Source organism: Vigna radiata, chromosome 11 (genome assembly GCF_000741045.1).
Source record: "Vigna radiata var. radiata cultivar VC1973A chromosome 11, Vradiata_ver6, whole genome shotgun sequence".
In the NCBI taxonomy this organism is placed as follows: Eukaryota; Viridiplantae; Streptophyta; class Magnoliopsida; order Fabales; family Fabaceae; genus Vigna; species Vigna radiata.
Genome location: NC_028361.1, coordinates 16456752 through 16479078, shown reverse-complemented (window position 1 = coordinate 16479078; position 22327 = coordinate 16456752). Strand labels below are relative to the sequence as shown.

General features: G+C 30.7%; 1 protein-coding gene and 1 pseudogene across 5 annotated transcripts; both read right to left on the bottom strand.

Annotated features, from left to right (window-relative positions):
* Positions 1–620: 620 nt before the first annotated feature.
* On the bottom strand, positions 621–1297 carry LOC106776826 (annotated as a pseudogene).
* Positions 1298–5595: 4298 nt separating this feature from the next.
* LOC106777812 lies at positions 5596–18045 on the bottom strand. 5 transcript variants are annotated; one of them, XM_022775593.1, is made up of 13 exons: positions 17932–18045; positions 17737–17829; positions 15052–15186; positions 12127–14950; positions 10667–11662; positions 10390–10493; positions 9535–9705; positions 8441–8708; positions 8004–8364; positions 7623–7914; positions 7473–7547; positions 7189–7320; positions 5596–6472 (listed from the first exon to the last, which is right to left on the bottom strand). In XM_022775593.1, the coding sequence occupies exons 4-13, from the start codon at positions 14915–14917 to the stop codon at positions 5756–5758; spliced, it is 5907 nt and encodes a 1968-aa protein (XP_022631314.1). In that variant the 5' UTR covers positions 14918–14950; positions 15052–15186; positions 17737–17829; positions 17932–18045; the 3' UTR covers positions 5596–5755. The 5 variants fall into 5 exon arrangements, with proteins under 5 accessions (XP_022631314.1, XP_022631315.1, XP_014521060.1 ...); XM_022775594.1 differs by having other exon boundaries at positions 7644–7914; XM_014665574.2 differs by having other exon boundaries at positions 7623–7905.
* Between the last annotated feature and the right edge of the window lie 4282 nt (positions 18046–22327).

Genomic DNA, 22327 nt, shown 5'->3' with positions numbered 1-22327 from the left:
TTGGTTGTGGATCGTCAAAAGATTGAGACTTGGAATGAAAGATCAAAAATTGGTGTCAGCTTTTGCTTCATGTTAGATTTTCTAATTTTCTTCTGAGGATTGGGGAAAATGAAAAGTCGGGATGCCCTAGAATGTTTGCATTTTGGATTAGTCTCACTCAAATTGATCAATTGAGTACGATAGATTTATCACATAACCATCTAGTTGGTATGATTCCTCAAAGCACATCGTTACAAAGTTTTAATTCTTCGAGCTATGAAGATAATATGAATCTATGTGGACCATCACTTGATAAATTGTGTATTAGCAAAATACTAGTAGAAGAGCCAAAAAATGAAATTCACGAAGATGATTATTCCTTTTTCAATCATAAATTTTATATCGGCATGCCATTTGGATTCATTATAAGCTTTTGGATCGTAGTGGGCTTAATGTTATTCAGAAGATCTACTTGAAAAGAATAAAAAAAATCAGACAGATCTTGTTATCAAAAAGTAACGATGTTATGTAAAGTACTGAAGGCAGCAAGAGGTTTTGGTTTAATTTCATTTGTTTTTGCTTTGCTTGCAGGTGTGATTTGTTTTTTTTTTTTGTCTGTATCAATTTTTCAAGGGAGGGAGAAGAGAATTTGGGTCAATGAAAGAGTGAATTCACTCAGGTAGCTCTAACACTAGGGCTTGGTGTGGATATTCTTATTCTAGTAGCAAAGCGGACCAATTCCATGTTCTTATTTTCAGCAAAATTGCGTCTGGCAACCTACAAATTGCCCACTCCTCTTGAAATAGAAATCCACAATGAAGTTCCCATTATCCATTGCTCAGGGTTCCTCCTTCTCCAAAAGTCCTAAGCTTGGCAACATACCCAGCGTCCTCAAACAGCTTGCGTAACCTCTCGGCAGTGAACTTCCAACAAAACCAAAAAACCTCAATGGGCATGGCCAATCAATCTCCCATACATAGTTCACAAGATTGGACTCATCAACAATGACAATAAACTTGCACGTGCTCTCCACCATCTTCTCCCTCAAGACGGAGCCACCGCGACCCTTAACAAGGTTGAGAAAGGGGTCAACCTCGTCGGCACTATCAATGGCCAGATCGACAATAGGGTGGGAGTCGAGATCAGATAAAGGGATATCGAGGAATAGTGTCTGTTCGTGGGCTTTCTTGGAGGTGAATATTCCAACGATGTCTTTGAGCTTGCCCTAGCAGAGAAGCTCGCCGATGCAGTTGACGACGTGCTTGGCAGTGGAGCCAGTGCTAAGGCCGAGAATATGACAGAGGAGGAGCGAGAGGAAGAAGAAAGGAGAAGGTCAGCGTCCCCTCCACGTAATAACTGCCACATATTAGAATTTTACCACCTCAAACTCCCACTTAAGCAAAAGCTTAACTCCGTTAAGTAAATTTAACGTAAGGACCCAATTGATTCAAATTAACATTTTTAAGAACTCAATTAAGGATTCTAAAAGAACTGAGGACCAAACTGGGAAAATCCCACACAAATAGGGACAATTAAAGGAGTTTAACCTTTATTTAAACAGATCAATCATAAATTATACGTTATAAATATTATTGTTAAGAAAAGTTATTAAAAAAACATTTTTCGTTGTGAAAAGATTATGACGACTCATCTTCATGCAAAATCCATACCCATTCTCTTTCTAATAGACGGATGATCATGGGAAACGTAAATTTTGAGGTAATTATTTAATTTGTCTATCATTTTATATGAAAACATTTATTATAAATAATTTAATAATATTGATACTATTTTTATCAAATTGCACAGGAGTTATTAAGGATAAAATAATGAGAAAATAAGATGAGACTATTGAATGATAAGAACATAGCTCTTAACAAGTATGTAAAAATGAAAAAGAAATTATTTAAATTATTTTAAATCTCGATTTCTAATCGATATAAAACTATTTAATGTGATAAAAGTATTTTATTATTTTTAATTATTTTATTTATTATTAATTATGTAACGTCATAGTGATAAATTATTAAACAAAATATGATATAATTAGTAATCAACATGAAGGCAAAGCATATGATTATATTATTATAGTTATATGAAAAAAGTATTCAGAGTAGTTATATATATGTAGACCAAAATAAAACTATAGACAATAAAAAAATGTATAAAGTTTTTCAAAAAAGTTAAACAAAACAAAGTTTCCAACTCTTATAACTAAATTGTTTCATTCTTCCTTTTTAAACAATTTTATTAGCAATTTTCTCATCTGTTCACATCATTTAACAATGATTATTATGAAAGAAAAACACAATTAAACTTATTTCATACACATTTTAAAAAAATATAAACTCAATTAAAACTACTTAAAATCTGATGAACGAGATTTCAATACAAATATAAGAATTATTGAAGAGTTTTAACCATTAACAAAACTATTCAAACACTCCAACAATAAAAAAAATATATATATATTATACTAATATATTGAAGATCTAAAAGCTATTCAAACTCCTTATGGAAAAAAATAAAATAGTTTGTCTGATTTAGTAATGACATAGATTCATTTTGTTATATCAAAGACATGATGCATTAGTTCAATATATATGATACTAAATACTTGTTAGATCCTTGAAGAAGGAAATTATTTTCAAAATTTAGTGTTTATAAAAGTCAAAGAGTTTTTTTTTTCAGAATTAAAAACTGAATATGACTAAAATTACATGAATTAAGATAATATATCTTAACAAAAATAAAAGTATATCGTGAAGTAAATGAAAGTTGGCTAAAAAGTAAATGAAAGTTCCTTCCATCAAACGAAAAATTGGAATGGACTGCCAATATTCCTCAGTATTCAATGCTTCTAGGAATGTGTACCATGTTAGGAACAGATTAAAAAATATTATTTACAAATGACTTATTATATCTTATACACAATCTATCTATTGTCCACTATAATGATAAGAAGATACACTAAATAATAAAACAATATTATATAAATTATTTTAGATGTATCATATCTTAAAAAGTTTATAAAAAATAAATAAATAAAAGAAGCGTCTTTATTTTAGCTTATTGTAATAACAAGATCAAAGTTGATGACTTTTTTTTGAAGAAGTGCGAAGGTGTTTCTATCCATGGAAGAAATTACAGCATTCAATTGAAAGAAGCAGGATATGGGCCATTGTCTCGTATACTAAAAACAGAATATTATTGACTAAATTAAAAGAAGAAAAAAAAACACAAAACCAGAAGTGGTAGGCATGGAATTTTAGTTCGTTTGACAAAGACAAAGTTGTCTGTAACTTGACCAAATGGTTTGTTAGTTGCCAACAAATCTTCTAAATTTTAATGACCAAATAAAAAGAATGGAGGTTTGGTGCATCACCATAAAAAAAACAAAAATCAATGTTTATTTTTATTTAGTTAATTTGATTTTATCAGTGTAATTTATTGAAAAATTGAACTTTGACTTTATTAATGATCGGTTTTTGGAGAAAAAGATGATTAAAAAGATATAATACTAAGGCCTTGTTCACTTAAGTGGATTTGAAAGAGAGTAATTGAGAGGATTTGAAGATAATTTTTGTTGTTGTTTATTTGAATAGATTTGGAGGTAAGTGAGAGTAGATTTGGAAGTAAAATTTGTGAGAATTAGTGTAAGATTTAATTTACATGACAGATTAAAAACAATTTACTTCCAAATTCACTCTCACTTACCTCCAAATCTATTCAAATAAACAACCACTACTACAAAAATCATATTTTATGACATATGAAAACGAACTATGACGTACATAGTTTTGTACGTTATAATAGGTCTACACATTTTATGAAGTAGCAAAAATTTACGTCATGATAACCTGAACATATTTTGACACAGTTTCTAAAATCAGTTCATTTTTTCCGTTTTTTATGGATGTCAACTTAAAATTTGTGTTGGCTCTGAAGAAGAAAGAATTTCAAGAAGAAAGAATGTCAAGAAGTCTATAAAAAAATAAATAATTCTAATGAAGGTGAACATAGATAATTTTACTCAATATCAATTCGAAACAATTTTCTCCCATATTCATATAAAAAAATGGACTGATTTTAAAAATACGTCATAATATGTTGAGACTATCATGACGTAAAGTTTTGCTACGTTATAAAATGGGTAGACCTATTATAACATACAAAACTATGTACGTCATAACTCATTTTTGTACGTCATAAAATGTGATTTTTATACTAGTAAACAAAAAAAATTATTATCAAATCCTCTTAAATCCTCTCAATCACTCTCCTCCAAATCCATTCAAGTGCACATGACCTAATAAAATTCAAACTAGAATGATATAAAAGTAAAAACTAATATGGGTTTTTGGATAAAAAATTATTAAAAAGACATAATATTAATTAAATTCGAACTATTATAAAAAAAAATACACTATCTTCACTCTAAAATCTTTAAAATAATAGATTTATGATTTTTTTTCTTATAAGATATTTAATTTTTTCATCTTTCATTTCATATAGACTTACGTTTGAATTTTCAAACCTAAGAAATAACATTATTTTCAATTTAAAATCTAAAAATAATAAATTTATATGTTTTTGTTTTATAATGTATTTAACTATTTTAGACATTAACTCAAATTTAATTACAAAATTCTCACCGTATTTTGATAAACAACATGTAAACAGAAGTATATTGTACGAGTTTAAAAATACATTTTATATTAGGGATAGTACTAAAATTGCATGTGTTGAGTGAACATGATTTTCTCTCATCACTTTGAGAAAAGTTAGAAGACGAAAGTTGGTTGAAACCAAAGAACATAAGATACCTTATCTAAGCTTTAGATGAAAGATTAAAGAAAATTCCTTCACGTGAAGACCTGCTCTTGTTCATGGTTACATTGCATTTCTGTCACTCCTTCACCACCTCCCTCCTCATGAACCCATTCTAAAACTTTATAATCAACAACATTTTATTTTTTCAATACTTTATATTATTAAATAAATTATTTAAATAACTTTCATATCTTTAACATATTATCCATTTTTATTTTGAATATCTAATACTTTTTTTTTTTAAATTGGATATTAGATAAATTAAAAACTTTTATATAACTCATTTTAGCTACTTGTATTAGTTTTACTCTTCGTATGTTAATTAAGTAAAACATGTACCACATATATAATCTAAAGTCTAAAAGAATGATGTTTGATAAAAACCAAGTAGAAAAAAATTTAAAAATATTTCAGGATAAGTTAAAAGAAACAGTAGAAAAAATATAAATAAATTCTTTTTCAGATACTTAAACTAAAATTTTATAATTATAACTAAAATCTCAATTTGGAAAAATAATTTATTGGTACTCAAATCAATAATGAGTAATACTTAGGGACCTGTAACTTATTTAAGGGTAACTTTTATTTGTAAATTCCATTACATACAATAGTTAACTGTGTGAAATATTCACTTATTTTTTTTTAGAATAAATTACTCAAACTAATGATTTGTGTGTTGAGGATTAATATGTGCATATAAAAATATTTTACAAGAAGACATCATTTGATATAATGGTATTTCTTTAAAAAATATCATCTTCTAATTATTTGAAGTGTGTTTTGTCTTTTATATTTGTTTTTTATGTTTCATCTAACTTTATCTTATCATATTCGACTTGTGACTATTATAATCTTTGTACATCTAACACTCCTTAGCAAATTTAGTCTACTAGTTTGAAGTCTGTAATTTGGAAGTCTTAATAACAATGAACAACGAAAACTTTCAGGAGGGATTTCTTGCAGCAATTCGATTGAGCTCATATTCACTACAGAGAACTGACCATTTATAAGCAACTTCAAACAATTCTTGTTCAACTTTTCTTTGATCTTTCACCATTTGAGATTTGTTTTTTCTCACATTTTCAAGCTCCTTTTTGTACCTTATAGTTTCCACAATGCATTTATTTTTTCCCTCATCCAGAGATGATAAGGCAGCCTCACAAACTTTTATTTCTTCCTTCAACCTAATGATTTCTTCCTTCAAAACCACTTCCTTCAGTCGAGCTTCATCATTGAAATTCTCAGCCTCAAAAATTTTAATGGCCACCTCATTCTGACGAGCTTCAAGTTCTGCCAACTTGTCAGTGGTAGCAAAGCGTTGCTTAAAGGAGCATAGAATGGTTGGGAAGTGTTGGTGCATAGTCTTTATAATGTGTTTGAGTCGATCTGATAGAGTCACATCTTTGAAAGGAAGGTTGGACAGGAAATTAAGAGTAGAAAAAAGACGGAGGGCGTTAGTCTCAGAACTAACTATGTCCTTGAGAGACATCTTGAGATAGTTTTCCAGCTCAACAAGGGTCTTTACAACTATATTATCATCACCCTCTTTCCCCAAAGAAATTGCAATCATATCATTGCCCCCAAAGTCTTGAATGAGTTCAAGATGGCCTTCACTTTCTTTAGTAATGCGTACCACATTTTGGCTGCTCCTAATTTCACTCTGGGAGGAAAAAGGAAATACAACTATATTATTGATTGTGATATTACTATTCAACTTTTTAAAGGATAATAATATTTTGACACCCAAATTCTAACAAATTTTTGACACCGAATACGTGTCATAAGTCAATTGGTCCGTGTATTTAATGTTTAAAAAAATTGAAGCACATGGACCAATTGGTTTATAACACGTGTCTGGTATCAAAAATTTGTTAGAAATTAGGTGTCAAAGTATCTTTATCCTTTTTAAAGGTTTTGAAAATATATGAAAGATATATGAAATATAGAGAAACTTGTTATTTCATTTTATTTATGTACTCTATATATAAATAAAATGTAACAAAATATCAAATATTTTCTAAATCAAAATAGTAACTAATTTCTAAAATTGAAAAATATTTCTAAAACTAAAATATTTTCTAAAAAGTAGTTTAAATAAAAATATATTAAATTAATATTATCAACAAAATGCCATTTTGATAGTATCTATTGACATATTATCATTATAATTATTTATTTTATTAGAATTTATATTTTAAGTCTAATTATGATTAGTAACAAATATATTAAATTTAAATTTCAACATAAAAATTCAGTACTTTTTGTTTTTCATTTCCACTCCTATGACAAATGATAAATCAAAATAATAAAATCATTTTTATTCTGACCAAATATATTAGAAATATGAATGGCATAAAATAAATAAAATAAACTTACATGTGGATGTGATTTACGTTGTAAAGTAACTGTTGTATCCAACTTAGAGGTGGTGGAGTCGGAAAGAATTGATGAAGCTGCCATATCGGTGTTCTTTGCTATGGTTTCCTCTTCAACAACTTGATCAATACTCTGCGTATAAGAACGAATGATATGTAGCTGTGGTGTAATAAATTGCAGACTTGATTTCTTTCTATGACTTATACTAGTAGGGTTATTGTTGATAGCAAGTGGACATGCATATTAATTTAAAATAATTTATGGTATTTTTGTTTGTCATTTACCTTAGGAATTTCACCAAGTGGTTTTTTCTGCTTCATCAGACACGGTTCACTAGTCTGCTTTGTATCCACCAAAGCCTAAACAAAGTAATAAACAGGTGTAAAATCAAAATAGTCTCATCCAATACTCATAAAAAGATTTATTAGACTCACATTTGAGGATGTTTCACGTACAGGAATATACAAATGACTTGGAGTTTGCTTTTCAACTGTTTGCGAATTTGTTAATGATGTTGCTATTCTTGGTATTTCTGAAGTGGAAACTTCTGCAACAAATTCATGCTCTGGTTCTTCATTTCTCGGAGCCAAAATGTGGTCATTAGAAACAACACCTACTTCACCTTCTTTATCAACCAAGTCAGAACCTTCTTCCAATCTAATCTTAGGCCCATCGCCTTCTTCAACAACGTCCCCACTACTACACCTGTTTAACAAACTTAAATTGCTTGCCAGAGAACAAAAAACTCAAAAACTGCTGCTATCAATCTTGTAAAAATTGACCAAATGTATACTCATCTAACAAAATAGTCATACCTCTTAGAATTCTCATCCATTTGTCTCTTAGCAATGTCCTCTTCCAACTTAGGATCCCTCGCCACAACACGTTGACGCATTTCCTCTACCCATGAACTCTCAAATCCAATTTCAATAGCTTCTTCACATAGTTTATGGAACTCTTTTTCTCTTTGAGGAATAATACTATCCACACTTTCCTTCTGGAGGAACAACAACATATCTGCCAAAATTTTCAACCTCCAAGCTTGAAAACGCTCACTAAACTTCTTGGAAGCATTCCAGAGATGAGGATATGTTGTTATTGCCTCCACCAGAAGAGAAATCTGTGCATCATCCAGATCAGCAAAATGTTTATATGCTCCCAATCTTGTACAGATATCTGCAGAAATCGTAAAAAGTTTAAGAGGATGATATGGAAATATTGGATGGAAATGAGAAAATAAGAAATCAGAAACCTGAAGAAATGTCAATGTTGTTGTTAGGAACAACATCTGTTCCATCTTGTTTATGCAAAAGGTTCAACCCTTCTTGTACTTGGATTCCTTGGCTTGCCACTATTCCTGGCTTGCCTTCATTCATCTTATCATCTTGTTCAACTACCTTGGAATCTAGTGCAAGTATGTCCTCGCCACCAGACTCAATGTGAGTTGCACCTCCAATGCCAATGTCTTCAACTCCAGTGGATGAAGATTTAATGCTCTCATTTCCTACATCCTCAATCTCCTGTGTATTAAAAATTGAAAAAAGTACGATTGAGTGAGTGGGTCTAAAGTTTGAAAGGAGGCCTATTACTATTGCTTCTTCAAGTGCATATTGGTATGGAAAACCTCCTTCACTGTTTCTCCTCATACACCAACTTTCCTTTAAAATATTACACAAGCAAGTTAGGAGTTAGTCTTAATATTAAAATATCCATTTTTATGTTTAGTAATATTACAAATTAGAGGTGGGCTTCTAAATTCTAAAACAATAGTTGTTATTGTTAGTCTATCAGATATGCTAGAACTTTTCCAATAAATAATGTTGTCAGTTTCATATTTACAATGCAAAAGCTAAGTTTGGTAAGGTAACTTTCATTGTGACTATATTTCCTTCTTCTCCACATTTAGGTTATTAATTTCTATTTGATTCTTAATTAGTTGACATATTATGACTTTATCTAATACCCCACTAAATATTCTGCAATCTGGACATGTTCAGATGTGTAATTTTGTAGAATATTTTTCTTCTTTTTATAAAAATGAAATGAAAATATGTGTATCAACCTCAAGCCACTCCCTTTTTTTTGAATCAAGGGACATCAACCATTCATTTCTAGCAGATTTGCATTTGTTGGTAATTAAGGTGGCTTCTGTTGATCTACCAAAGATGATTTACTTTAAGAATTTTGATGATACATTAATTTTAATGGATCACATTGATTTGTTTTAATAAAAATGAAATCAAATTTAGTATGTTAAATTGAAAAAAAAACAAGTTATTCTAATAATGAGACAGAATATTAAATTGTTTTTATTGTATTTATATTCATAGATTGGTTGTTTCTGACCTGTGATGAAGTCAATTCACTGCTACCACTAGTTGAATCTTCATATATGCCAATGTCTTCAACGCCACTTCCAATGCCAATGTCTTCAACACCAGTGGATGAGGATTTTGTCTTAGAACCTTCTACTAAAGGGCCCTCTTCAATGTTCTCATTTCCTACAACCTCAATCTCCTGTGTATTACAAATTGAAAAAATACGATTAAAGTTTGAAAGGAGCCCTATTACTTCACGGTTTGATTCCTCATACACCAACTTTCCTTTGAAATATTGCACAAGCAAGTTAGGAGTTAATCTTAATATTACAAAATCCATTTTTATGTTTAGTAATATTACAAATTAGAAGTGGGCTTCTAAATTCTAAAGCAGTAGTTGTTATTGCTAGTCTATCAGTGATAAGCTAGAACTTTTCCAATAATTGGTTGTCAGTTTCATATTTACAATGCAAAAGCTAAGTTCGGTAAGGTAACTTCCATTTTCACTATATTTCCTTCTTCTCCATATTTTGATTACTAATTTCTATTCGTAATTACATATTATGACTTTATCTAATGGAATGGTCCTTTTTTCTGAATCAAGGGACTACAACAATTTTCTTTGTTCATTAGCTTTGAGTAGTATACATCAACCATTCATTTGCTGTTAAATTACTTAGCAGATGTGCATTTGTTGGTAATTAAGGTGGCTTCTGTTGATCTACCAAAGATGATTTCCTTTAAGAATTTTAATGGTGCATTAATTTTAATGGATGACATTGATTTGTTTTAGAAAAAAGGAGATCAAATTTAGTACGTTAAAATTGAAAAAGGTTATTCTAATAATGAAGCAGAATAGACTACTAATTTGGTTGGTTCTGACCTGTGATGAAGTGAACTCACTGCTACCATTAAAAGTTGAATATTCATATATGGATCTTACTATGCCTTTAAGTTCCGAAGGACCAAGTTCAGTGTGTATGAAATCTGTAGAAAGATATATATATATTAGGGAATTCACGTGAAAATGAAATACATAACAAAAGGAATACAACCTCAACTTTCCATGATGGATCATTATATCATTACAATTAATAATTAAAAAAAGATATAATAAATATTAAAAAGTTGGACATTTGAAGACTTTATATAGTATTTACCTTTGTGAGGAAAATCTTCAAGGAGCTTCTCAAGAGTAGTTGTTGAAGTCAAAGAGAGTTTGGGACATTTGTAGATAATGCAATTCTTTAAATCACGCAATTCAATTTCCTGACGGAAGTTTGGAAGATGCATAAATATTAAAAGTTTGAGTCTTGGAAGCTCAACTTTAGTCTTTCCTTGTTTACATCCAACAAGCTCTTCTAGTTCATATGTTCCATTTATGGCCAGAAGATGAAGATTGGGAAGGTCATTAGAAGCAGATCCAGAGAATAATCTTTTCAACTTGTGACAATCATCAACATGCAATGCTTCTAGTTTTGGGAAGCATGGTTGAGGAGAAAGAATATTAGACAAATTTTTATCCTCTTCAATGATTTGACTTAATTCTTTGCATTGACTTATCTTCAAAAGCTTCAACTTTGGTAGGCATCTTAAAATAGACTTTGGAAAGACTACTTCCAATTTCTCACATTCAATTATTTCTAGTTTTTCAAGATTTGGGAAGGCAAAATAATTCTTTGAAGCTTCTTTATCACATCCAATAATCTCCTCTACTTCAAAGCCTCCATCTATGGAAAGAAGATTGGACTCGTCTTCTTCGATGATCTGCTTCAATTCCATGCACTCTCTTATGGTTACTTTCTTTAACTCTGGTAAGCATCTTACAACAGACTTTGGAAAGATTACTTCCATATTTCCACATTTCCATATTGTTAATATGGTAAGATGTTGGAGAGTAAGTGAATTCTTGGGACCTGTCCAATTTGGAAAGACTACTTCCAATGAGTCACATTCACTAATATGCTCATCCTCAACAATGCTTTCCTCCTGATTTTTATTGACTCTTTCGTGAGTTACTATATCCTTCAAACTTTTGCAGTCTTCTATGAACAATTCTTCCAAAGAAGTCAAGGTCTTAGCTTTAGATGCTGTAAAAATTGAGTCTAACTTTCCACAATATGTTATCTTAAGACTTGTAAGACTGGGAAGAGTTCCTGAAAAGCAATCATAAATTAAAAAAAATATCGGTTTCTAGGAACTAAAACCACAACCTAAAGCATCAAATGATCGATTAATAATGATGAAAATAATCATACAAGACAACTTCCTTTAAATAATTTTAAATTTAACAAACAACTTCACATACAAATATAATTGTCTTTAATTTTAAGTGAGACCAAATTTGCTTGTAGTGTATTAACAAGTTTAAGTAAAAGTAGATTAGTATTGTCTCGAGTTTGAATCTTACTAATGGGAAATAACATGGTGACGAAACAATATATAATTATTATGATTAAATTTTTCATATATAGTAACAGATTTAAAATGTTTATGTAACTTGTAAATAAGTTCTAACCTACATGTGTCACCATTTAAGAAATACTATGTAGACTTACTAATACACACACTATGCTTCACAACTGTTGTTTTGAAGTGTTATATAAATATTGATGCTTACCTTCCTCAACGATTTCATCAAGTTCTTGTTTTCTATCCTGCTCTGTTAATGGAACAATATCTCCAATTATTTGATCTAGCATGTCACATTCTCTTATCTCGAGAACTTTCAATTGAGTTAAGCCTCCAACAATGTTGGCTGGGAATATATGTTTTAGTTCTCGACACCTTTTTATCTTTACATCTAGCAGATTCTGGAAGATTTGTATAGGATGCCCTGTGGTGAATTCATCTTGACTTTTCTCATCATATGTTAATATATGCTTCAGTTCATCACATCCTGATATTTTTAATATTTTCAATTGTACCAAATTTCGAGCAACCACATATGTGAAGAGAAATGTCAACCTTGGACAATTACTTAAATACAAGTTCTCTAAGTTCTCAAAAGGTCCATTGGCAGGAAGAAAACAATGCCAAATAGCTTTTAGATTTTCCATGCGCTTCATTTCCAACGTATGCAACTTGGAGAAGAGAGTTACCACCTCACTCGAGTGACTACGAGTGTCAATCAAACACTTTATCCCTGCAGAATCACGTATCTCCAACGTATTCAAATCATTCAAACCTCCTCCTTCAATTTCAAATATATCAGGGATCATATTTTTTGCACCTCCATGAATATTTCGTACAAATAGATCCTTTGCTTTTTTTGCCAAACCCTTTATTACCTCATTTTTTGATATGTCAAAATGGTTAAGTAATAAAGTTCTGCTATGAATATAAATATCTCTATCATTATAATGATAAAAGTTATCAGACCCTAATACAATTCCATACCTTTGTAGTGTTTTGGGAATGCTAAACGTCTTAAAGAATTCAATATTGTCTTCACTGTTAGCATACCATTCTCCTGTAATATCAATAATGTACAACTCTTCCAAAAGAGGGATTCTCTTCATCACTTCAAAATTCTTCACTTTAATGTAACATTCATTCAACTCTAACAATTTTAGTGTAATTGCAACATCGGTTTGAAATTCAGGAAATGAAGGCAGTGAACAATCATATAACGAGAGAGTTTGAAGATTCTTCATACCGCTTAAAAATGAGAAGTCGCTCAATTCAAAATTGAAAATGAATAGATCTCGAAGATTTGTTAATGTTTTCAAAGATGTAGTTGACAATGGAGTTTTTTCATCCTCATCGTTGCCAAGAAGCAAAACTTTGAGCTTTCCCATTCTTTTGAAAATTCCTTCAAATCCTTTCATAATTGTATGTAAGCATAAAAACTCAAGATTAGAGCAATCCAAATCATTTGGAAATTTGGAACACCATAGATATTTTACAGAATTTTGTTCCACTGTAACATCTATTTCCACTTCACACTTGATCTTCTTATTCTCATTTTGTGCTATTATGTGGGCCACGTCACGAACTATGTCATGCATTTTGACACGTTCATTATCTCCATCCAACAATAAACAACAACTAACAAGCTTAATTTTAGCTGCAATCACTTCACTCCTTGCCTCTTCATATGAGTCAACTTCTCCAACTACACCTAATCTTATTGCACATCTTGTTAAAATTTCAACTTGAATTTCAGAATCTTCAGGAAACACAGAGCACAACAGGAAAAGTGATTTAGCTTCTTTAGTATCTAAATTATCATAGCTCAGTTGTAGACACTTGTAGGGATCAATCAAACCTCTTTCAATATTTATTGGCTTGGAACGTCTTAATTTATTTAATGCAACACTCCATATTGTCTCAGTTTTTCCCTTCAAACTACAAGCAACAGCTGCAATGGCAACAGGCAATCCTTTACATTCATTGGAAATTAATCTTCCCAGATTCTTTAAGGTATGAGGGGTGCCTTCTGATATAAGTGCTTTATTTTGGAAAAGAGTCCATGCTTCTTCATCCGTTAAAATTGGCAAGTAAATCTTTCTTTGACAATCCATTAAAGTACAAACTGCTTCTGATCTAGTGGTAATGAAAATCTTGCAGCCTTTATGGTGTTCAAAAGAAGGAATCCCAATACGACCAAAGTCAAGCTTTTCCCACACATCATCTAGAATTATAAAAATATTTTTCTCTTGAGTTAATCTTGAGCACAATCTTTGGGCTCTCTGCATTTCTTCGGTTTCTGGAAATTCAAATTGTAGTGAACTTGCTATTTTTTCTTGAATCCTCCGAACTTCCACGGTACTAGAAACAGCTATAAAAAGAACTTTTTCAAAAATATGCTCTGCTTCTACTAATTTTCTAACCTCCATTGCTAATGTTGTTTTACCACAACCTCCCATCCCATACAATCCAATCATGGAAACATCACTATTTTTCACTGCATCCAGTAGTTGCTCATAAGCATATTGTCTACTCTCAAAATTCATGCATTTTTCTGAAAGCATATCAAGAGTGTTTGAAGGAAGCGTAGCGATGCGGTCAAATGGCACATATTTTCTACCCTTTTCAATGAACTTTTCGAGGTCCATAGTTTTATTTGCTAACTTTTTTCCAACATGGTATCGCCAAATCCAATTTGGACAGTGCCCAAAGCAACAATGTTTTTTTGTTCTTGCCTCTTCCAGCAACTGATTTACATTGTGTACATCATTGATAGCATCTTCCAACCACTTGTCCACAATTTCACTGGGCTTTCTCGCTTGTTTCTTGTCATGTGTAACAAATTTTTGGACACTATCTTTCGTTATAATCAAATTGCTCTCTTCTTCTTCAAGTCTTTTGACGAAATTTTTAAAGCAACAAGGATAACGTAATTGATTTAATGCTCCACACACTAAATCTCTTGAAAAAGAAGTTACAAAACCCAAGAGACACTCCATCAATTTATTCCAATATATACAACTTTCTTAAACCTGAACAAGAAAAGATAAACGCACTTGTAAGTCTTGCAAGTCTTTGGAAAACATGCTAAAAAGTCTTAATTTATAGTCCAAAAACTTATGTTAGAAGATACCTTGCTAAACACACTTGTTGAGTAGAACGGAGAAAAATTTTAAGTGTTTGCATAGGCTAGACGATACCATGTGCCAAACAATCTACTTCATTCAACGGTGAAGTTTTCATCAAAGCTTAAATGATCAAATCCTACCTGAATGGTAAAATACACAAAGGTGTTTTGAACAAACATTAAATGTCATTAAATGCTCAATGTTTAAAATTAACAAAAATTATAAAAGAAAAGACATATTTGTTGTATGCATATCTACTCTACTTTGTGTATATTGCCTATTACACACATCAACCTGCTTCATCCTATACAAATCAAAAGTAGACGTTAAGAACAAAGAAGACATTCATAGAATGTTCTCTGCATCAGAAGTCCTGCCAAGAAAATCGTATCACCTACTTTTGTCAAAGTATTGAAAAAGCAAGTCTGTCCTGACAAGTTGACTTTAACCATCAGCTGCTGTTGGAAAAATCTCATTATACACACTCATATGACCCACACAAATAATTTTACTCTTCAATTCAATCCATTGTGGGTTATTTTCATTAAACCTTAGCAACCTTTAAATAGGTACAAATCGGGTCTTGGGCCAAGTACAAATAATAAAAACTGACAATAAAATATCAACTTACCTAAAAATAAAATCTCCTTATTCTATCATAAAATAATATTCTACCTAGTAAACACAAAATCATAACTATCCATTCCTCTTTTATCTCTATCAAATCAAAACAAATATTACTATACCCAAACCTAATAAAGTAATAAATCTAAAATTTAAGTTTATCCCAACAGCTGCTTCATACAACAAGACTAAGAAGACTCAAGGATCAAGACAAAAGCTCTGTCTAACGAATATCTTTTTGAGAAGCCTTTAAATAGAAGATGATTCAAAAAGAGAATCACGAGAGTAGCATATAAAAAGAAAGAGCTCATGTGAAGAAACATCGAAAGAAAAGCTCAAAAAATGCACGTACTAAAAAGAGAATATCAGAGAGAGAGAAAAGCTCAAGATAATAAACACTCAAGTTTCATTGATATATAAGCTTACTGTTATAAGAAAAAAGAAGAGAGAAAACACTCAGTGAGTCTATTACATGATTTGTACTGAACATATATCCTCTCTACGAGAGTTATTGTCTAAGAACTTGTAACCAATCGTTTGATTGTAAATTCTGAAGAGAATTAAAACACTTTACGTTTAACTTTGAGGAGTTAAACAGTAACTAGACAAGTGTGCCTAGTGGAAACCGGGAATGTGTGAAACTATGACGTTTAACTTGGAAGTTAAATAGTAACTAGACAGTTGTGTCTAGTGGAAACCAGGAGTGGGTGAAACTCAACTAAACAAGTGTATCTAAAGGATATAGGGAGTGTCTAGGGATACTAGGAGTGATGAATAATACTACGAACTGGAAGTGGGTGAAACTTGGTACTAGTCAAAGCAAGCTTTCCCATATGTTTCTTCGTGTTACATCCATCAAGAAAGAAGATTGTAAAATAGAGATTCAAAATCACTAAAGAAAACTTAGAGTCATTCATTAAATCAAATCTCTAGAGCATTAACAGGTGATCTCTCGTGAAAAAAGGTACGCATACTCTTTCTTTAATATATGTGAGAATCGAATCGCATAATTTCAAAATCCTATTTGGGCTTTCTATATCATGTAGTTATTAAAAAATCTTTAAATTTTGCCATGTGTTTTTCACATTACCAAAGCCACTAATAGTCTATTCTAGCAAGATTAGTAATGTCGATTGTGTCATTAGTTATCTAGTCCTCCTCTATTTCCATGTTTGATGTCTTCGATGTAAGGAAGTATGTTGAAAATCTCACATTAACTATACAAAACTCACATTCTCAGCTACTTTTTTAATATGTGAATGCTTGATGTCCTTAACATAAGGTGTGTTGGAAATTCCACATTAACTAAAAATATGTACAAATTATAATACATAACCGAATACAAATCTTACCTTACTAAATTAATATTATAAAATTAAATTAGGATTAAATACCACTACCTTAATATGATTTTAAAGTTGTTAAAAATCTATCTTAGCAAAATTAGTTAGATATGTATCAAACCTATCTGTTTACCATTCCAATGTCCTATGATATATATATATAATTATTAAATTAGTTTAATGAAATTGAACTAGATTTCATTACTTAAATCCTTGTGTTTAACTTATTATGATTATAATTTTGTTTGTCTTATTTTTTTCTTTACTAATAAACTCAAAGAGAGAAAAAAAATTAAAAATTAAAAATACTCATTTAATTTCAAATAACTCATCGTGTACAAAAATTAATTAGATTTAAATAAACTTTTGAGCTAATTACACTTTTACTCTCTCTTAGAAAGGACATTAGCTCCGTTTAAAGTAAACTGATACTGTTATGTTTTCTGAAATTAAACTGAGACCAAACTCCTTTTAAAATTTTACACAAATTTTCCATTTATATATTAAATATCACTCTTTTTCACATTACACATATACCTTCATAAAGTTAGTGAATGTAAGCATAATTTGAGAAAGCATCTTGTATTTCACTGATCCATTTATTATTCAGATGATGTTAAAAATGTTCATGTTCTACATATATGAAGCATAATTGATAATGGGATGTGAAATAAAGATGATGTTTGTAATTTGGAAGTGGAAAATGATAAAAGATTACTTTACCTGATTTAACTAATACGCAGAGGGAGAATGGAGAATTGGCGAGAAAGAAACCAGTGATCCATTATTTGAAAAAGACTCTGAAACGTTAAGTTACTGCAAATACAAACATAAACATAAACACAAACCCATTATCTACAACTTCCATTGAAAAGGAAACTATAAGAATTTCAAATCAGAGCAGAACAGAGTCGATACCTCCAGAGATATGAATGTACTCCGTTGCTTGAATGTGACTAGAGAATATGATATAGAATGCTCACACTCAGTACTGATGCAAGAGATAAGAATGAATTTGTTTTCTTCCTATTCTCCTATTATTAATATTAATTCTGCGTGATCGAGGCAGACTATATATAATATGTCTTGGAGAAGTCTTCATGGTTTATTTATTATTGTTGTGTGGTGGTGCTATCAGAATTCAAATTATTATTATTATTAATTCTGCATGATTGAGGCTGTAACTTTTTGAAAAGTCTTGGTCGTTTATTTATTATTTTTTATTAACGATATACCTACCTATTCCACTCTTGTAAACTTAATCTTTCTTGCAAAATTTGCCTTTTGGAGAAATTAATTTACATCTAAAAAAACTACTATGAAATTTTTTTATAACCTTGTAAAGTCTGAGGTTTTTTAAAGTTTGATTAAGTTTTGAATTTATGATACATTTAATAACTCTCAAATAAATTTTTATAATTTATTGAGTATTTAATAAAATTATATATTTTAAGTAAGTCTATATAGTTTGATTTTGTTATTAATTATATATGTTGGTATTGGTAGTATATACTTGTTACTTATTTTGTTTAAAAAGATATTTGTAAAAAAATAATTATGATTTTTTCCTTATACGTATCGCACATTATTTTTTTAACTTTTAAATAAAATTATTCAACAACAAATATTTAAAGTATAAATTTAGGTAAAAAATATCATTTTAAAATATAATTCAAATAAAATTATATATTAAATTATTAGTGCAAATAAATTTACTCTTTTTTGTCAGACCCCTTAAAATCCCTACCTAGTGGTGTCACACCCATTAAATTCTCTGTTTAGTGGGATCCGCGTGGCAGCAAGTAGAATGGATTTTTCAGAAAGTGGAAGATAGGTGGCAAGCAGGGACTGGACCGATCGGTTTTTGGAGGTTGTATTTAAAGTGAGATTTCAAAAACTGACGCCATTTCTCTGCATGCAACTCTTCTTCTTCAGTTTTCAGAATTCCAATTTCTTCTCCTTCTCTCTAAAATCCTCCTCCTTCTCTTTAGAATTCTCACCATCTTACTGTTCCAATCATCTCTCAGGCGACTCTTAATGACTTCTGGCATTCAGCTCTTCAGTCTAACCATTCGGTTTTTCTATGCGGGATTGGTAAGATAAAAAACTTCGTCTTCCTTTGAAGACCTTCCATTTTAGATGCATGCAAACACCATTTTGGTTTGCATGTGAATACCCAAGTCTTTTCCTGACGTTGTTTCCAACTCTTAATGTTAGGTGCATCTTGATTCAAAAAAAAAAAAAAATCTGAACGTGTAGGAAGTCTAGAATTTTGATTGTTATCTCGGTATCACCAAGGAAGCTTAGGATTTCTGAAGTTAAGGTAAGGGAAGCTTATAAAATTTAATTATGATTTATTTTTTTTGTTGTATGCTGGAATGACATTACATGTATGAATTGGTTGATTTTGTGATATTGCATGAATATTAGAAAATGTTTGTGATTGAATAATGGATAAGAAAGTTTCCTTCTCGGTTTTATTATATATATATCATCTGTTTAAAACGTTCGGTCATAAACTGAGCGTTTGGTTTTGAGGTGATCGGTCATAGACTAGCATTTCTGACATTTAAGTGATTGGTCTCATATTAATAATATTTATTGTTGGGTGGTCGGTTGTGTATTAACACTCGGTTTTGAGGTGCTCAGTCTTAGACTAGCACTTAGACTTTGAAGTATTCGGTTTTATATATATTAATACTATTTCTTTGGAAGAGGGCTCGGTCTTACACTGACACCTGACTCCCCAAAGAGTGTTAGGTCTTGTACTGACACTCGGTTTCTTGAAGAGAACCTCTTGTGTTTTAAATCATTCGGCCAAAGCTGTAAAGTACTCGGTTTAAGTTCTAATTGCTCGGTTTAAGCCCCATATTCAGTCTGAGGTATTGGTATTAAATTTTGGATCTTATTCTCAAGTTAAGTTTTGTATGCTCGATATTTAGTTTTCCCTAGAGTGAACCATTTGTTTAACCATTTGGTCATTTCCGTAAATTACCTCTATATATCTTTTAAGAATGATTTCTGAATGAGATTGTATGTATACTATTGAAGTTGGATCATATGGAATGAGAAAGATGATGAATGTTGTGATCATTTTAAGAGAATTCCAAGGAGGAATGTCTCATGTTTGAATTTGAATGGTAATGTATGAACATTGCTAAGTTAAGCTGTCGTTTATCTTGATATTTCGTGATTACTCATCCTCATGTAGAGGAGGGTAACTCATGTGTGGGAATGACAGGAGGTCCTTTAGCCTCAGGGTATTTCTATACCGAGGTAGCTCCACTGGACTAACCTCGGGTGGCGGTCTGTTGAGTGTATCCCAGCCAGGTCCACCCAGGTGCAAAAACGTCGTAACTACATAGTTCATACAGTCTGGACAATGTCAAAGTGGTCAATTATCATAATTTATACGTTCGGTTTTTTATTGTTATACTTGTATGATGATGGTATGATTGAAATATTGTTTTTGATCACTCAACTGTTATGTTTAATTGCATGTTGGACTTGATTAATTAAATTACATAACCTTACCCTTATTTTTCTTGTCATGTCTGTATTACGTTTGATCGTTCTCTTCAATGCAATGATCATTCTAATGAATGTGAGCAGACGGCTTTGAGGATTCATTGAAAGACGCCCTGTAGATCGATCAACCTGAAGACAGTGGAGGACCGTCTGGTCCATAGATTAGGCTGTTACATTGTGTATAGTCGTTCGGTCTAGGAGTTAAAATTTTATCAGACTTACATCTTGTACAGTTTCAACTCTTATGGGTATTTTGTATTGTATTCTTAATGTCTCTCTACTGTTTTATCATATTATTATTGATAACTCCTTGATAAAATTATAGTCTTCCAAACTATATTTATTGGGATGTTAAATTTTTAAAGACAAATTTAAATAAATTGCATTAAAGTATAAGTTTTAGAACCTAAAATTTTTATGAATGATGTACAACTCTTCCAAAAGCGGGATTCTCTTCATCATTTAAAAATTCTTCACTGTAATGTCACATTTAATCAATCTAACAATCTTAGTGTAATTGTAGCATCGGTTTGTAATACAAGAAATGAAGGCAGTGAACAACCATCTTGATCATCTCACTCCTGCAAGCGTGCCTTTTCGCCGCCATCCCCGCCGTGGACGGTGATGTTCCTTCTACTGTCTCTTGGATATAGCTGTTGGAAGAAGATGGGAGCATCCATGGAAGTGGAGGAAAGAATGTTGGTGGTGGTGGAAAAAGAAAAAGCGGTGCCAATGGAGGTGGAGAAAAAAAAAAAGAGAGGGGAAGAAGGTAAGGGCAAAGTTGTCTTTTCAACTTGTTTATGGAGGTGCAGGAAGAAATGTCATAATTATGTACATGGCTTTCCCATTTGTTTGGGCTGCAAAAAGTGTAAAAATAAGACGCACCTCCTTTTTATTAATGTTATTTTGTAGAAAATTTGAAAACAATAAATTTTAACATATTTAGGGATATTTTAAAATTTCAAAATAATTAAAAAATCAGTTTTCTCATTTTCGAGATGAAAATGCTACATTCCCGATTTATATTCTTGATAATTAGTTTTTATTCTTTTAAAACAAACGCATTCTTACATTTTAATTTTTTTTTCTGACAAATAATGCAAAGTGCGTCCGAACTTTTATGAGTGTAGAAAGTTGACACATACAATAATAGAGAGCATTTTTTTTTTTCTATTTGGTTAAAGAATGAGAGAAACAAATAAAAGTGAAGTGAAATTAGAAGAAAAAATTTATCTTCACTGAATAAAATTATAAGAAACAATGATATATCTATTAACTAGTTCTTAATGAACACAAAAGAGATAAAATAAGGATTATTATATGTTATCAATTTCTTTTAAAAAATTTTTATGATATATTAAAATATCACTATTTTATTAATTTATATATTTAAAACGGACTAATTACGAGTTATACATAAGCGGTTTTAAAAAAATTCTCAAAAACAAAATTATTAATTCCATAAAATAATTCACAAATATTATAACGAATCACATAGCCAAACAGACAATAATGAACTACATAATACTAAGTTTAATTTTTCCTCTTTTCCAAACCTCTAACGTATTAAAAAGAGCACACTACATATAGGCTACTATTCACCTAAACTATCAACTATAATGCAATAATAGAAAGTCTTAATTAACTTAGGGAAGACCGTGTAATATTAGCTTAGAAAAATACTTTATTTATGAGATTTTCTAGCAAAATAAAACAACAATGAATTTTCAATGTTTTCAAAATAGAAAAAAAAAACATTATACTCTTTTTTATAGATCATATTAAT

Excerpts from the sequence above, each read along its gene's own strand:
- LOC106777812 (XM_022775593.1), bottom strand. The coding sequence starts at position 14,917 with ATGGAGTGTCTCTTGGGTTTTGTAACTTCTTTTTCAAGAGATTTAGTG. Across the intron at positions 8,709-9,534 it reads GTGAATTGACTTCATCACAG|GAGATTGAGGATGTAGGAAA; the intron begins GTCAGAAACAAC and ends TTTAATACACAG. Across the intron at positions 7,548-7,622 it reads TACGTGAAACATCCTCAAAT|GCTTTGGTGGATACAAAGCA; the intron begins GTGAGTCTAATA and ends TACTTTGTTTAG.